This window comes from Eretmochelys imbricata, chromosome 14, assembly GCF_965152235.1.
Source record: "Eretmochelys imbricata isolate rEreImb1 chromosome 14, rEreImb1.hap1, whole genome shotgun sequence".
NCBI lineage: Eukaryota > Metazoa > Chordata > Testudines > Cheloniidae > Eretmochelys > Eretmochelys imbricata.
The window spans coordinates 19,804,301-19,822,275 of NC_135585.1; the positions used below are offsets into that span (position 1 = coordinate 19,804,301).

The 17,975-nt window shown below is 37.5% G+C and overlaps 1 protein-coding gene across 1 annotated transcript in view; it reads left to right on the plus strand.

The window, feature by feature from the left end:
• The window catches only part of TBCD (tubulin folding cofactor D), a 252,362-nt gene that overhangs the window by 146,822 nt on the left and 87,565 nt on the right, over window positions 1-17,975 (plus strand). The window contains exons 23-27 of the mRNA XM_077833123.1: window positions 1,523-1,545; window positions 10,583-10,614; window positions 12,877-12,939; window positions 14,147-14,223; window positions 17,890-17,971. Of these exons, the coding sequence (XP_077689249.1) occupies window positions 1,523-1,545; window positions 10,583-10,614; window positions 12,877-12,939; window positions 14,147-14,223; window positions 17,890-17,971 (277 nt within the window). The remainder of the gene's footprint in view (window positions 1-1,522; window positions 1,546-10,582; window positions 10,615-12,876; window positions 12,940-14,146; window positions 14,224-17,889; window positions 17,972-17,975) is intronic.

The following is a 17,975-nucleotide window of genomic DNA, read 5'->3' on the forward strand; positions in this document are numbered from 1 at the left end:
GACTTATTCTTCTTTAACCTGTCAGCTGCTTTGACATAATCAACCATGCTCTTCTTCTTGAAATCTTGTCCTTCCTTGCTTCTGGGATGCACTTTTTTCCTGGTTCTTCTCTTACCTCTCTAATTACTCCTCCAGCATCTTCTTCAGAGGATCCTCCTCATCTTCTCTCCAGCTTTCTGTGAGAGTTCCACAGGGCACTGCCCTGTGGTCTACTTCTCTTCTCTTGCTACACCTTGTCTTTGGGTTATCTCCTTTGCAAATACATTACACAAATACAGCTATCATCCACAGGACAACTCACAGTTCTACATCTATTCTGGACCTGTCTTTCTATTTCAGACTAAAATCTTGGCCTGACTTTTTGACATCTCATGGATGCCCAGCCACTAGCTCAAGCTAAGCATGGCTAAAACAGATCTCCTAATCTTCCCTGCAAGCCCTCCCCCGCCCTCCTTTTTTGATCTTCATCATAGGCCTCTCTAGATCCTCACATCCAAGCTGTGTCTAAATCTTGTAGATTCTTTCTGCGTAACATCTCTAGGATATGGCCTTTCCTGTCCATCCACACAGCTTTAATGTAATCCAGGCTCTCATCATTTTACAACATTCTCTTCCCTGGCCTTGACAAATGTAATTTGTTGCACTCATATCCATTTGAAATGCTCCTGCAAAAATCACTTTCCTAGCTCATCGCTTTCACCCTCTCTTTTCATCACTCCTCTTGCTACCCTTTCTCCATTGCATCACATGTAAGATGCTTGTTTTTACTTTAAGGACATTTCACAGCCTAATTACATGCTATTTATCATCTCTCATATGCTTTGAGGTGTCAACTCCTACCTCCGATCAGCTAATGCGACCAGCCTTCATTGACTGCATATTAAATTTTCAAACAAACATCTTTGTACTTCCTTGCATGCTGCCCCTCATGCATAGGAATTACTGCCCATAAACATCCATGAAGCCACCTCATTGTCCTCCTGATCCCTCCTTAAAACTCTCCTTTGCTGTGATGCCTACAAAAAACTTGGCAGTGGTTATGAGTGTGATGAGACCACAGCCTGTCATGCTGTTTAGTATTGTTTTCTTGTGCACTCCTGTCTGTTTCCACTTGTCCCTTGTAAGCTCTTTGGAGCAGAGTTTTTTTTTCTGTGTTCTTTCAAACTCTGCACTGTGGAGTCTTTATTTAAAAGGACCAAATTTTTGAAAGTAAATGTTTAAAAAAAGTGCTCCTAGCTGCCAGTATAAATGCAGAAGCAAACAGATTGTGGAATGATGGGTAATAATGAACTATATTTGTTTGGCTTGAGTATGAATTCTTTCGGGATTTCTAAAGTTTATATTTTTTTGAAAATTAGTTCTGTGAAAGAAGAATATTGGTTTTTTTTCAAATGATGCCTTTGAATTCCCAAGTCCTAAAGAAACACTTTTGTTATATAATACGTATTATACAAGAATCACATTAGGCTGGGGGGAAAAGGCTTAATTTATAAATCAAACGTTTTCATCTGTTTTATTACAGCTTTGCAGTCGTCAGTTGTACAGGTAAGAAATTTGAAACCAAAACCATTGTTTTCCATTGTGGCAATTAATATTGTTTAGACCCAATAAATATTTGAAATTCAGCTTTTTAAAGTTGGTTACATCTAATATACCTTAGAACCTCAATTCACTGGAGGGAAAACTCAAATTCTTTTTGACTCTGCCTGTACCTAGGACTTTGTTCTAAAACAGTGTTGTTGAACTGGAATTGGGATTGTTGATGCATGTTATGGGGTCAATCCTAGTTAAAAGGTGGTGAGAACTGCATTTGATGCTATATTGTAGATAGGATTGGGACAGACAGAGCTAAAGAGAGAGGGGAGAACACTCCAAATAAAGCAGCATATTTGCTAGTCCACAATTTCAGTAATTTGTAGTTTTCTTCCTCATTACTATGCCTGAGCTCTGCATTCCTGAACTTAGTTGAGAGAAGTGATTTGTAATCTCTCTTTATCCTACAAAGTGCTAAAATGGCCAAAAGGTTGCCTTGTAGTCAAAGGTATATTTTTAATTTCTGCATCCTTTTGTAATTGATTGTCAGCAGTGCTACAAGCAGTTTAATTCTGTTTTTCAATTCTTGGGCCAGATGGAGGCTTTTTTGAATTTTCTTCCTTTTCATTCACTTCTTATTCAGTAAAGCCTCTAGTAAGTAAAGGGTAATTTGCGTGAGAATTTGGGTAAAAAGTGAGTTAACCCTGAAATCAGACTTCAAGTTTTGGCCCTTTGATCTAAAGGAATCAAGATCCAAATAAACAACCTGTGTTTCGTAAAACTGCAGTGTATGTTCTTGATATTTATCTAGTTGAGCTCTTTGGACATGGAGTATCTGACTTTGAGGTCTGGTCTACACTGTGTGTGTGGGGTGGGGGCAGGAATCAGTCTCAGTTATGCAACTTCAGCTACATGAATAACGTAGCTGAAGTCCACGTACTTAGATGTCTGACGCTATCCTGTCGATTTCGCCTGCGCCTCTCGCCCTGGTGGAGTACCAGAGTCCACAAGAGAGCACTTGGCGGTCGCGATAAATCAACACCCGCTGGATCAGTCGCTGCCCATCGATCCAGCGGGTAATGTGGACAAGCTCTGAGATGCTGTATTGTCTTTGTTGGTGCATTTGTAGCATAAAATTGAATATCTATGACAGTAACATTACTTAAAATGTTTCCCATTCCATGAAAACGCATTAGGATTTGTCAAAGTTTCAAGATACTAAAATTTGCTTTTTAAAGGTTGTATTTGTTGATTTGAGATAGCTTCTACTAGTTCATGGCTTAATGTGCCTTAGTTTATAACACTGGTGCTACGTGTTAGCAGTGACTTTGTGGGTGGCTGTTTTGGCTGTTATAAATTCTTTAATGCCAGGGTGGAGCTGGGGTATAATTTTGTTTTTGTCACAAAGTGCACATCTTGCACTTACTGGTGTTATAAGATGCCTACTAGTGTTTTCATCACAGATAGGCTTCTAAAATTGATTCTCTGTCAAGTAGCATACTTGATTAATCATAATTTGCACTAAGCAACAGTTGTATAAAAGACAAAAATGCATAATTTAAAGCACATTTTAAAAATATTATTGTTACGGGTAACAAAATTCTTTAAAATTGCCTAAGAAAAATAAACCTTTGGTTCAGGTTCCAGAAGCAAACCTGCAATTTGACTTAGGTATTACTAGGCAAGCACTTGGTGGAACAAGTTAAACTTGTTTGATGATGAGTAATTACTGCACATAATGCTTTCCATTTGAGAAATAACTCCCTGGAATCTTCAGGGTATAACAAGACCCAGTAAGAATATTGAAAATTAAATTGCTTCACCTGAGTGAATTTTATTTCCATCTTTCTGGTTCTTAAATTAAACTACCTCAAAAGATTTTTTTAATGTATTCATGAATGTCATAAATGTATATTTAATACTGGCCAAAAGTGAAACTGTAATAAAGTGTTTAGTTTTTCTGATGCTGATGAATTTTAACATGTCGAATAAGCTAGTTTCACAATAAAACTGCAAAGGCCTGCCAGAAAATGAAGTTGAGGTAAAGTGTAAGGAGTTGCATGTTTAAAAAGTGGTCATTAACAAGTTTTAATAGCTGTAAAGTGCATTATAAGAGGCTATGAGCTTGCTAGTCAGCTATATCTCATGGTCTTTTCATACACCTAATATCTCCTGTCTAGGATTTAGTAAAAGTCCCAATGCTGTAAATGGGGCATTGGTTTACCTAGTATTACATGTAAATTAGCCTTTTATTAATTTATTTGAGCATAAGCTTTCGTGAGCTACAGCTCACTTCATCGGATGCATACTGTGGAAAGTACAGAAGATCTTTTTATACACACAAAGCATGAAAAAATGGGTGCTTACCACTACAAAAGGTTTTCTCTCCCCCCTCCCCACTCTCCTGCTGGTAATAGCTTATCTAAAGTGATCATTCTCCTTACAATGTGTATGTTAATCAAGTTGGGCCATTTCCAGCACAAATGCAGGTCGTCGTCTCCCCCCCCCCCCCCCACACACACAAACCCACTCTCCTGTTGGTAAGTCTCTAAGGTGCCACAAGTACTCCTTTTCTTTTTGCGAATACAGACTAACACGGCTGTTACTCTGAAACTTTTTATTAATGATTACCATTAGTAAGACTGACCTAATTATGAACTGTGGACTTAGGTTATGCCTGAAAAAATTATAGGGCAGATCATGTTTTTTTTAATATGCAAACAAGATTTTGCATTGTCTCAGAAATTGAGATATTATGTAATACATTTGCTGTAATCAGATCTTTGTTTTTATATGCTGTTAAGCCAGATCTCCCTGCCCTCAGTTTCATTAATCATTTTTTTCATACGTTAGTTCCTCCCTTCCCTCCTACTTAAATGCTTTTGTAGATTTACTATTGTGTCATGAAAACGTTAAAGTAAGTCTACACAAATTCAGTATTTGCCTACATTCTCCTTTCCTTCAGACATGGTATTGATTAATTCTGTCCAAAAGCTTTCTTAAGAGTGCTGGTTGGCTGAAGAATTTTCATGTATGTTTTTAGTTAAGCATATGATACGGTGAGCTTGGTTTTGATTTCAATCTAATGTAAATCAGGAGTAATTCGAGGGAAAGCTAATGAAGTTACATCAGTGTGAGCTGATCATCAGGTCCAGTATACCTTTTTTGTGTGTGTATGATATTTTGTAGTTTTGGAAAAATTGACATACCCATACCTACTTTAAGCATTACCTAGTGCAAACAAAAGCTTCCAACTTGACACATGTGGAGAGTTATGTCTTAAGATATCTCATGTGGGAAAAGAGGCCAATATCCCAGCCTAATTATATTTGAAGCATTTTAAATCCAATCTGTATGGTGTTCACCATGAAACAAGTATGGGTGATATCTTTTCTTGTTAGCTGGGACATTATCGTAATGCACTTGAGGCATTGTAGTAGCATTCATTGTCAAAGAAGCTTTGAATAAAGTTACATTTTCAATAGTGATCCTTTTCTTTAAATGGCGGCGTCTTGCATATGATTGTTGAGACTCTTGAGGAGATATCAGGTTGAAGAGCAATTCTGAACATTAACTTGTACCTCATTTCTTGACTCCAGTTCTGAAGTTGATATAGGTCTTGCCATAAAGACTGGGGTAACATGGTCATTTAGAGATGAGTAGAGCATTGATACAAGCTGAAATGTGGTGCCTCTTCCAGATACTTGTCTCTGGCTTTTATACTACTAACTGTGGATTTATTAGGCCTTCAAGGTTTCAGTCAGTGCTGAATATGCCATGATGTATAGTGTTAATCATAGAATTATAGAAATGTAGGGCTGGAAGGGACCTTGAGAGGTTACCATGTCCAGCCCCCTGCACTTAGGCAGGACCAAGTAAACCTAGACCATCTCTGACAGGTGTTTGTCCAACCTGTTCTTAAAAACCTCCAATGGTGGGGATTCCACAAGCTCCCTTGGAAGGGAGAATTTAACTACCTTTAGAGTTAGAAAGATTTTCCTAATAGCTAACCTAAATTTCCCTTGCTGAAAATTAAGCCCATTACTATTTGTCCAACTTTCGGTGGACATATTTGAAGACTGTTACTAGGTTCTTCCTCAGTCTTCTTTTTTCAAGACTAGACATGCCCAGTTTTTTAATCTTTTCTCCTAGCTCAGGTTTTCTAAACCTTTCATAATTTTTGTTGTTCTCCTCTGGACTCTCTCCAGTTTGTCCACATCTTTCCTAAAGTGTGGCACCCAGAATTGTATATGGTACTCCAATGGAGACTTCATCAGTGCCGAATAGAACAGAAAAATTACTTCCCAGGCCTTAGATATGACATTCTTGTTAATCCAGTCCAGAATACTAGCTTTTTTGCAACTGCATCATATTGTTGACACACATTCAATATTTCATCCACTATAACCGCCAGATCCTTTTCAACAGTACTACCACCTAGGCAGTTATTCCCCATTTTGTATTTGTGCATTTGATTTTTCCCTTCATAAATTAAGTACTTTGCACTTATTGTTATTTAATTTCGTCTTGTTGATTTCAGACCAGTTGTTTGATAGTCAAGGCCGTTTTGAATTCTAATCCTGTCCTCCAGAGTATTTGCAACTGCTCTCAGCTTGGTGTCCATATATATATTTTACCAGCATATTCACCACTACATTATTCAAGTAATTGGGACCCCACTAGATATGTTCTCCCAGTTTGACAGCAAACCATTGATAATTACTCTTCAAGTACAGTCTTTCAACCACTTGTGCACCCACCTTACAGTAATTTCATCTAACACACATTTCCTTAGTTTTCTTATGAGAATGTCACATGGGTTGTGTCAAAAGTCTTACAGAAATCAAGATATATCATGTCTACTGCTTCCCCGTTTCTGCTAGGCCATTATCTCTGTCAAAGAAGGAAATTAGGTTCGTTCGGCATGATTTGTTCTTGAGAAATCCATGTTGGTTATTCCTTACAACCCTATTATCCTTTAGAGGCTTACAGATTCATTGTTGAATAATTTGTTCCAGTATCTTTCCGGGTATTGAAGTTAGGTTCACTGGTCTATAATTCTCTGGGTCCTCTTTGTTCCCTTTTTTAAAAGATAGGTACTATGTTTGACTTTTCTCCAGTCCTTTGGAGCCTTACCTGCCTTCCATAAGTTCTTGAAGATAATTGATAATGGTTCTGAGATTGCCTCAACTAGTTCCTTAAGTACCCTAGGATGAATTTCATCAGGCCTGTCTACTTGAATACATCTAACTTATCTATATATAATTTAACCTGTTCTTTCCCTATTTTGGCTTTCATTTCTTCCCCCTTGTTTATATTAATTGTGTTGAGTATCTGGCCACCCTTAACCTTTTTAGTGAAGAGCAACTCCCAGATCCATGAGTCATTTGTTGCCACATACTGCGTATTGTTTTGCTTTAATCTCATTGCTTTGAATTCAGAGACTGTCTGTGTGTTGTAGATGGGTATACACATAAGAAGGTATTTCATATTTGTAATATGGTAATCGTGGAACTTTGAGTTTAGACTGTCGTGTTCTGTGTTGGGATTGTTCCTTATGTGTTAACTAATGTGTTCAGCTGCTGTGGCAGCATCCTTATGCAACAAAATGTGATGACTTGCCTAACTTTTAAGAACTGGCTGATCAAGCAGAGCTGTTTTGCAATGAGTTGAAATATAAGTATGTATCATGGCCCTGATTACTGGTGTGACAAAATTTCCAAATAAAGTGTTCCAAATCCCACCCTTTTTTCCCCTAACAAACCTCCTAGACATGGATCAAGTGTTGCAAAAGCTTTGTGCTTGCAATGAAAAGTCTAGGATATTTCAACCTTTTTGAGAGGGTAAGACAGCCTGCAGGTATCAGCAAGTACCAGGCTAAGGATAATAGGCTTGCCTCATTGTTAACAGCCTCAAAGGTCTTTGAAATCCCAGTAGTTTCAGGGCAAGCATGTCTCTTGGCATGCATCCCAGTGAAAGACTCTGAGGCATATAAACTTAGTGGGAGACAAATTCCAGTCTTGTGAAAAGATTGCTCTTTCAATTCCCACAAATCCAAATAATTTTCAAATAATTTTACACTCAGCAACACTGGTTCTTCCAGGAATTCATGTTAACAACAGTATCTTGGGGAGGACATTCATAATACTGTGGCAACCTTTAGAAATTTGGTGTCCTACAATTGCCTTTTGTTTAAACTGATATTCAGATGGCGGTGATGTATTTTATATCAACAAGCAAAGTGTTTTATATCAGCCTTCAAGTTTTGAAATAGGGTAATGTCTAATGAGACTTCAGTGGTTGCTAGAAGGAAGACTGATTGTAAATAGTTTTAGTAGCTATGAAAGATAAGTCCCTCTACAAGCATGTAGATCAGCTTGTGCTCAGCTTCTTTGTGTTCAGGGAAACCTATTTTTTTGTCAGATGTCTGAAAAGGAGGCAAAAAGTGAGGACTCCACATCATTTTCAAAATTACCAGTGACTTCAGTAGGGTCAGGATTTCACCCATAGCCTTGTGTCTACAGGAAAAAAAAAAAATTTTTTTTCTGTGATCCAAATTTAGGTCTATGATTCTGTGACCTTTGGTTGGTTCCATGTTGGTTGGTTGAAATTTAGTTTCCACATCATTTGAAGATGAGCATAACAAATCCCATCAGATTCTCAGCTATTCCATCTCTGACCACTGAAAACTAGTTCCCTCCACCTCAGTTTGGAATCTTTTATACAGATGACATGATCACTGAAATATTATTGGTCACACTGCTTTGTATTTCTGCAGCCCTATAATGTATAAACTAAACCTTAAAATATTCCTGTAATTCTATTTTGAGTGGACAAAGTCCCTTAAGAAGCTGAATGGATCTAATTTATTTTTGTAATGAACCTATGTTTTAAGGGATTCATATCAAAATAGTTACTGTCTGCATTTCTAATTGTCAGATTTGTTCTGCCTATTCTATAAATTACACTTCACAGCTAAAATGTCCAAACTCGATTTCAGTCTTAATCTGGCTTGATAAATCTCTTAACGTTTTTCAGTATAGTACATTTATGTTTATACTTGTAATTTTTAGGTAAGGGTGACCATCATATATATTGGTAGTGTTTTTCTACCACTTGAGGAATTTGTGCATGTGAGAATGCTACTAATATTTTAATTCTTATTATTTAAGTATGTTTAATTATCCTCAGTTGGCACTCTAGGTCTGTTAGCAAATAGGTGAGCTGTAAAATTCTCTGAAGAAATTCTAATATATGTAACATATGGGAAGAAAAGATTGTAAATTCTTTTCCACATAGAGGTTCATTAACTATGTCGCCTAAAGTTAAAACAGAATCAACAAATAATATGAATATCAGTGAGCAGTTGCTTTATATAACGAAAGTATGAAATGTTTTGGTATTGTGTATATGTGTACGTTAAGTTGGAAATCAGATAGCAGTTTTTTAAATTTTGGGAAGGGGGAAGCATTCTCGTTGGGATTCTCATGTTGTGAAAGCATGGCAGGACATGTTTAATAGTTTCCATTAAACAAAGACCATGTACATCACCATTAATCCAAGACTAATGCTAATATGGAATAATGTATGTCAGCAGAGGTTCTTAGCTTTTTGGATAACTTCCAGATTTAATGTATTCAGACACCTGAATAACACTTACTGCTTATGATGCCATAGAAGCTGTTCAGTTCTAAAATACTCTGTGTAGCGTTATCCTTGTAATTTGAAAAGGAAATTCCTAACTTCTTCCAAAATTGACTTTAAAAACAATTCTGTGAAAGTAATTTGAATTTGCATGTAAATTAAAAACAAAGTACTGTTGCTTGGTTCTAATCGGGGTCTAAATAAAGTGGAAGTAAACATTCATGTTCAAATACGATATTAGATCTGCGATCTGGGAGCTTTACCATTCCATCTCTGCTGCAAGGAATTTCCTACCCCAATGTGTGAATTTCACTGAATTACACTGAGCTCCTATTAAAAAGTCACTTTCTGTAGAACTGTGTTAGCATTTTAAGGCTCCAAAATTGTATGGAAAACAGTTGGCTAATGGAAACTGGTACTGCAGTAGTCAGTTTAAGGACTGAATTTGATCTATAAACCTTGAGGGAAGCACATTCAGGTAGGTCATGACATTTGGCGATAGTGTGTAGGTTTTTTTGGGGGGGAAATAGGAAGTGCCAACACTACAGTAACACTTAGAATAAAAGTGGACTGATATTTTGTGTCAGTTTAGTGAAATGCTGAATAATAAATTGATTGCTCTTCCTTAGGAGGCAGGGTTTATGAGGAACAGCAGCCAAACACAGCAGATTTCCCTATAGAACGGTCTGCAAATCCATAACTTATGAGGAAAACCTGTTAGGTTGGCAGGTCTGCATTGCCTGGACCACCAGTGTAATTTTGCTGAGTGGTATATTGTAGGAGAGCTCTTCCAAAAATCCATGCTGTATAGAAGGCATGCATCTGTATTCTCAAGCTTTAAACTTTGTTTTTCTGTTACCAAATGACACTAAGCAAAGAGGATTTGAAGCTTTATGCTCTGATATAAAAGAATAAACTAGAGAATAAAGTTCTAATATCTTTTGAAAAGATTTTCAAACAATTGCTTCTCAAGTGGAAAGACTCTAGGATGGTGACAGATTTTGTGACTGAAAAATCCTGTGGTAAATTCCACAGGGCCATAGTACTTCTAAAGTGAGGCTATCAGAAAAAAGCATGAACCTGAGTGCCTTTTATTTTTCAAATAGGATTAGAGAAATTAGGTCTTTGTTCTTTGGAAAAGAAAAGATGGAGTGTACAATAAGGTTTTGTATGGAGCATTTTGTAATGAATTAAGGCAGTAGACGGTACAGTGCTGTTTGAGAGTTGGTCAAACGTAAGATTGGAGGGTTTACAAGCTTAATCTTGGGAAGACTTGAGTGTTACTTGTTGTATTTCTGTGGCTACTTTTCATTTGAAAACTTATTGTGCTTTAGTAAGCAGCTTACCTAATTGTATGCAGTATTCGATCATCTGAAAATATTGCATTTTTGTTTCTATTTTCCAGGGGTTTAGGTGGAGAACTAATGAGACCAGCTGGTAGGTGTCCCTCTGCATGTTAGCTGGCTGGTGCTATTTTTGTTGAATTAAAATAGCAAATATATGTTAGTTAATTTACTCTATTTACGTCAACTTTTGCATCTCTTGGCATTCCACTGTTTTCTTGCAATATCAACACTGTATATATAAGATCTCTCTTTCTTTCTCTGTCTCCCTTGCTTGCACATCCCACCCACCCACCTACACAACCTACATTAAAAGAACAGTAAAGTTGCAAAGTCAAGTATTCAGAAGTTAAGAAATGCCAGTATTCAGGTTGTCAATGCAGTCTTAAATTTGGCCCCGGTATCATATGCATTATGACAATGTCTAATTACATGATCACATACTATTTTTTTGCACAGGAACCCTTCTTCTTCATTCAGTGCACAGGATAGAACCACTCTGGAGATGAATCAGGGTAGTGTAGTGAAGGAGACATCATTGGTATTGGGGTGGCGTCTGGCACCATAGCTGGATCTGAGGCATTATCCTGTGGCACTGCTATTCAAAGAGCTCCCAAACCACCTGGAACTGAGCTTATGCACTATGGCCAGATGCTTCATCCAGACTTGCAGTCACTGCATCTGAAGATGTGGCTGTTGGGTGTTTAGTACCATGGACCAGGACTGCTCCCTACAGATCCAGGAAATCTTGATATAGAGCCGGAAAATTTATTCTTTTAAATGAAAGAGGTTCTTGATATGGGAAGTCCAACATGGTCTGGACTCTCTGTAGTCTGTTCTTTGACTACTGATTGCACTTATAGCGGGCTGGCCTTTAGTTCAAAATGGATTAAAATCCACGTCACAGCAATTTCAGCTTAGCATGCACCTGTGCAATTATGTTTGGTCTTCTCTCACCTACTGTTACCAAATTTTTAGCCACCAGTCTGAGAACCCACCCCTGTCTGGGACCTCAATAGTCCTCTAGAATTTAATGGAACCTCAATTTGAACTTCTATCAGAATGCCCCTTGCATCACCTCACTCTGAAAGATGATCTTCCTTGTGGCTATTACTTCAGTCAGAAGAGTGAATGAGTGCCTTCAGGCACTTATGGCTGAACCTTGCTATATGACATTACATAGGGACAAGGTGTTGCTGAGACCTCACCTGAAGCTCATTCCTAAGGCCTGGGCTACACTGGGGGGGATTTGAACTAGACAAGACGTGATAAATCGATCCCTGATAGATCGATCACTACCCGGATCGGCGGGTAGTGAAGATGTACCCTAAGGTTATTTCAGAAGTTTACCTAAACTAGTTAATCAACCTACCTGTCGTCTTCTTGAACCTATGTTTGGCAATGGGGGGAAAAGAAATTACACACATTAGATTACACTGACAGGATGAAACCATTCAGATTGTTTCCCTATGTACTTTTAGCCCTAGTCAGGTGTTCTAGAGATCTAGCCATCTCATCACAAAAGCTATGGAAATGGATAACACAGTACGTCTTGCAATGATATTAGCTGGCATGTGCTATCAGAAATCTACAAGGTGGCTATGCAGAGTAATTCCCCTGGCCTTTGTCAAAGACTGCTCCTTGGTTTTAGTGGATAGGTTGGATGCCAGTTTTGGGAGAGCAGTGCTACAATCACTATTTGACTGATACAACTGAAACTCCTCATTCATTCCCACTGTCCCATAGGGATACTACTTGCCAGTCACCTACGATGAAGTCCACACTGACACATACTCGAAGAAGAAAGAATGGTTACTTACCCTACAATAACTGTCCTTCTCTGAGATATTGTAGCCAGCATAGATCCCATTACCCATCCTCCAGTCCCCACATTTTGGAGTCTTCAACCAAGATGGGCTTTGAGTTGTGAGGGAACTATGGGAGGTTCCTGGCCATTCCACCCTTTATATCCTCGCATGGGAACATGAGGAGGCACAGGGTGCATTTATGGCCCCAACAGACACAGCTATTAAAAATAAAATCTGATTTCACATGCCTTACAGTGGGACTACCACATCTGGAAAGACCCCAGTTACTGTAGTGTAAGTTCTTTTTTGATGTTGGAACCACAAGAATAATTCCATTTCAGTTTCCTTGTTATATATTTATTTTTGAGCTATAATGTTAGAATATTTCTATTTGCAACATTTTCTGCTCTTCTGTTTTAAGTACACTCTTTTACAACTGTATATATTACATCAGTACTGGTATGACTGCATTTTGTCAACATTATTGTAAGTTACTATTTTCAGAAATGACTTAATTGCCTTTTTTTCTCTCCTCCCCTCCCCCCCAGTCTGCACTTTAATTGAAAAGTTGTCACTTTCAAAAATGCCATTTCGAGAGGATCCCATAATCGGTATGTAATACTACTTTCAATGGTCTTATATTATGGCATCATTCTAATTATATTCTCGAAGATACATAGTACTAGTCAGTGATGTTATTCAAGGAAACTAAGTTTTGATAACCTACCCTTACTCACTAACATCTTGTTAACAAATCTCAAAAAGGTACACAAATCTGTGGTTGAAGATATTGCATATAGCAGTGTATGAAGAAAATTTTTGTTTGTGTCACCCCCAAGCAAGCCTCTTTCTCTTAAAGTTGTCAAAAAGTCTCTGAAAATCATAATATTTAGCAGTGGGAAGATAAGACTCTCCTTTTGAGCATTTCTGCTTGATTAAGGGTTGGTCAGTAACATTTATTATTTTTTCAACAAATAGAGGGTTCCTGTTGGAATGCCCTTTTTTGTACTCCCCACCTATGAAATCCTGCATCATGGTGACTATTTTTGACTGAGGGCTAGTCTACACTAGAAGTGCTTCATTGGCACAGCTGCTTTGATGTAGCATGTCTGATGAAGACACTCGTGCAAATGGGAGAGCGCGCTCTTGTTAGCATAATAAATCTACCTCTGCGAGAGGTGGTAGCTATTTTGGTGGGAGAAGCTCTCCTATCGACATAGCACTGTCCCGACCAGTGCTTAGGTGGTATAACTTATGCTGCTCGGGAGGAGAGGGGGCACTTATTCATACCCCTGAATGACCTAAGTTATACAAAAATAAATTGTAGTGTAGACCTGGCCTGGACCTTTAGCAGCATCTGTCCTGAATAAGTTGTTACAAATTGTTTCTTCCTATCTGTTCATCACATTACAGGCTCAGGAGAAGAGCACTGAGCCCTATAGCTTGTGTATTTCATAGATGACACTTCATAGAATATCAGGGTTGGAAGGGACCTCAGGAGGTCATCTAGTCCAACCCCCTGCTCAAAGCAGGACCAATCCCCAATTTTTGCCCCAGATCCCAAATGGCCTGCTCAAGGACTGAACTCACAAACCCTGGGATTAGCAGGCCAATGCTCAAACCACTGAGCTATCCCTCCCCCCTTCAGTGAATGGAAACAAGATAACTACATTCATTGTAATTCACACCTTCAGTTATTTTAGAAAGAGCAAGAAAAAATAAGTAGTTTTAATTAATTGCTGATCACTATAAATAGAAGTCAATATACCTAAGACTATATCATTAAAATTATACTGAATATCTTTTCTGCCACTCCAGATGGCTGGCAATGGTTGATAAATGACAGTTTAAGAAGTCTGCCTCTTGTTTCAAGCACTGCAAGACAGCAAATAAAGGTACAGTCATTCTATCCTCTTTGGCTTTATTAAACAAATACCATGAAGGCAAACATTCCTGATGATATATTTTCCTTGTTGCTCTCAGCAGCATTATAGCCTTTGTTCTACTAGAAGTTCTCGCTTCCTGGTGTGGGATAGGAAAACTAATGGTTTTAAAAAAAACAGAAATTAACAGTGGAGCTGAAAGGACTAGTAAGACTAATGGTTTTGTCCTTTTTGGAATTCTGTCTCCTGCTGTTGTGGAATGGTGTAACCTGACTGTGTGGAGTTTATCAGAAATGCTTTCTCAAGTTTAAAACCAAGCAGTATCATCTTTGCTTTCAAAAAATTTCCCCCTTCATGATGATTTATTCTGTGGTTCTCCAGTCTCCTTTTCTCTTAATACCCTGTGTTTTGTATTTGTTTGCATGCTCACTTAAACAGACAACTCTTTTGTAGGCTCTTGAGTGGTCTGTGTGTTTTTGTCTTGTGAAAGTTTCATTTTCTTTTCCTGAGGGATATGAGAGATCCCTGAACGTTCATCTCTTAAGTTGGCTAAAGGAGTTCCTTTCTTGTAACCATCCAGTCTCCAAAATTCCAGAAATCATCTTTTGAGTGTTACTTTCCACCTTAGACAGTTGATATTGTAAAGGCACTTACTTACAGTAATGCTTCAAGCTGACGTCTTCTACCTGTCTGCCATTTGATGATAACTTCAAAAGCAATCTTGCTTTGCTGATTTTATTTTGTTTAAGGGGCTTCACTTTGGCTTTCCTGTTTTATTTTGTAGGTCTCAATTTTCATGATGGGAGTGACAGTATAATGCAATGTTGTTATGCATACAGAAATAAATAGTATGTGTTGAACTTTCTGCCCTGCTTTCCCAATAATTGGAGAAAGGATGACATTTCACTAGACTTGTCTTTCCCTCTTAATACCAGGAGACTCTGGTTTGAGATTGCTTTATCTGTGCTCTGTATAGAATAAAGTATGCTGACTGGGGGATTATTGGGATGGAAGGAGGGTACTCGGGGTATTCCTGTAAATGCTGCCACAATTATCCTCTCCTGATGACTTTTGCAAATCAGATTTAATGTGACTGTCCAATTTACCAGGACTACAGACTCAGAGGTGTAAAAATCCAGCTGTAGTCCTTCTACCTCTAACATCATTCTGACAATGTTACTGATGTGTGAAGCAGAATAGTATCCAGCTTGCTGGAACTCCATAGTGTTGACTCCATAGTGCTAACCTGAATTAAAAAAAAGTTTTTGTTGGTAAAGCAAGCAAATATAACTCAAAACACACAAGTTTCATTGTGTAGAAGGTAGCATTTTCACACAACTACTTTTCTCACAATAGACAAGCTTAAGAAAATTCCCTTCTATAGCCCCTTTTAATTACAAAAATGCATGAGTACTGGTGGCCCAGTTTTTTAAATACATACAAAGTCAGGAGAGGAGGAGAAGGCAGGAAGGTATCCAAATCATTGGAGAAGAATCTAAAATCAGAAATTTTGGAGTTCTTGATTTACCCATGAAAACTGTAGAGATGTAGCCAAGAAGTTTGACAGGTGATTTATTGTAGGAAATTGACACTGAGCTCGTAGACAATTGATCATAGACTTAAGGCAAGAGAATTTGGACCAAAACTCTTGATTTTCAAGCTAACCTTAGTTGGATGTTGCCTACTGGGTGAGAATCCTTCCCCTGATTTAAAAAAAAAATGTTTCAAGGACAGAGAGTTAATCTTTTTTCCTGGCATGGGAACATCTACTTTACTTACATAATGCAGTTTCATGCAAATAAACAGTGAATAGTGAAGGTTTTTACATCCAGATATTTTATGTGAAGCTAAGATATGGCTCCACGTTAGTGAGAAGATAATTTTTCATGTTTCCGAGTACCTGCCTAATACAGAGTTTTAGAGTAATCAGCAATATTAAAATAAATAAGATTCTTTCTTCAAAATCTCTGGCTCAGCATGGAGATAAAATCTGATGAATATTTTTGAGGTGTTTGTAGTGTTACAGCTGTTTTGGGTCTAGGATACTTGAAAAAGTGGAGGTGAGGTCATATCTTTTATTGGGCAAGCTTCTATTGGTGGAAGGTACACACTTTCAGGATACATAGAGCTCTTCTTGACCTGAAGGTACAAGCTTTCAAGGTCAAAAGCTTGTACCTTCCACCAACAGAAGTTAGTCCAATTAAAAGATATTACCTGATCTGCTTCATCTCTTAAATATTTTTTGGGGTAGAATTGTGAGATGACAGAGGAAACTCTTGTTTTACCAGTCCTTCAGAGTAACAGCCGTGTTAGTCTGTATTCGCAAAAAGAAAAGGAGTACTTGTGGCACCTTAGAGACTAACCAATTTATTTGAGCATAAGCTTTTGTGAGCTACAGCTCACTTCATTCAATGCATTCAGTGGAAAATACATCTTTTATACCCCTCAGCATTTCTTAGATGTTGTTTCTGAGTTCATTTTACATTTTTTGAGGAAATACAGTTGTTACATATGATTTTGGAAATAATGTAGATTATAGAATAGAGAAAAAGATTTCTGTATCGTACACTTCTAGGTACAGCAGGAAAACTCTACGAAAGCTTATGCTCAAATAAATTGGTTAGTCTCTAAGGTGCCACAAGTACTCCTTTTCTTTTTACCAGTCCTTATTATTCACAGTTGAGAACACCTATGTTATTATGAAAGTATCATTATTATTAATACGGAATGAAGAGCACATGTTTCTTTTCTTTTTATATGCTCTCAGCTTTATTACTACATTGGTCATCACTGTTTTATTGGCTGAAAAATGTAGCTCTACTGTGAATTTCTCAAGCAATGTCTGTGATAGAATTGTTTGCTGCACCTGTCACAGAGATCCGTCATCTAAAGATATGGAAGTCCATGTGTACAGTGCTGCTCCCCATCCCCATTCTAAACTGAAATTATGTAATCATGTTGAGGGACTGTCAGACAAAAGCTGTGCTGTATATTCGGTTTCTATGATTTTAAGTTTCAGAGTAGCAGCCGTGTTACTCTGTATTTGCAAAAAGAAAAGGAGTACTTGTGGCACCTTAGAGACTAACCAATTTATTTGAGCATAAGCTTTCGTGAGCTACAGCTCGCTTCATCCAATGCATTCAGTGGAAAATAAATCTTTTATACCCCTCAGCATTTCTTAGATGTTGTTTCTGAGTTCAATTTACATTTTTTGAGGAAATACAATTGTTACATATGAATTTGGAAATAATGTAGATTATAGAATAGAGAAAAAGATTTCTGTATCGTACACTTCTAGGTACAGCAGGAAAACTCTAAAATGAACTGAGAATATGGTACACAGAAATCAGTAATAATTTCTTAGATTTTAATCAGTATAATCTATTAGTATAGAATATATATAATCAGTATAATTCATAATGTCGTCTTAAGAAAACATGACAATTGTAAGGATACACTGGTTTAAAGATACTCCTAGAGGATAATGTACAAGAGGTTTAATCAAAATAAAAAAGAAGTTGATTTCAATAATTTTGGAGAATAGTATAAAGAATAATTATAAATAGGATTAATATAAAGAATTCAGTTCTATTTTCTTATCCATTATCCTATCTCTGGACACAGTTATATTAGAGTAGACATTTTATTATTTTATTAAATCTCACAATTTTATTTCAGGAAGCTGCAGTCTCTGCACTTGCTGCATTGTGTAATGAATATTACATCAATGAACAGAGAGAAGCCAATCCAGCTCTTCAGGGTAA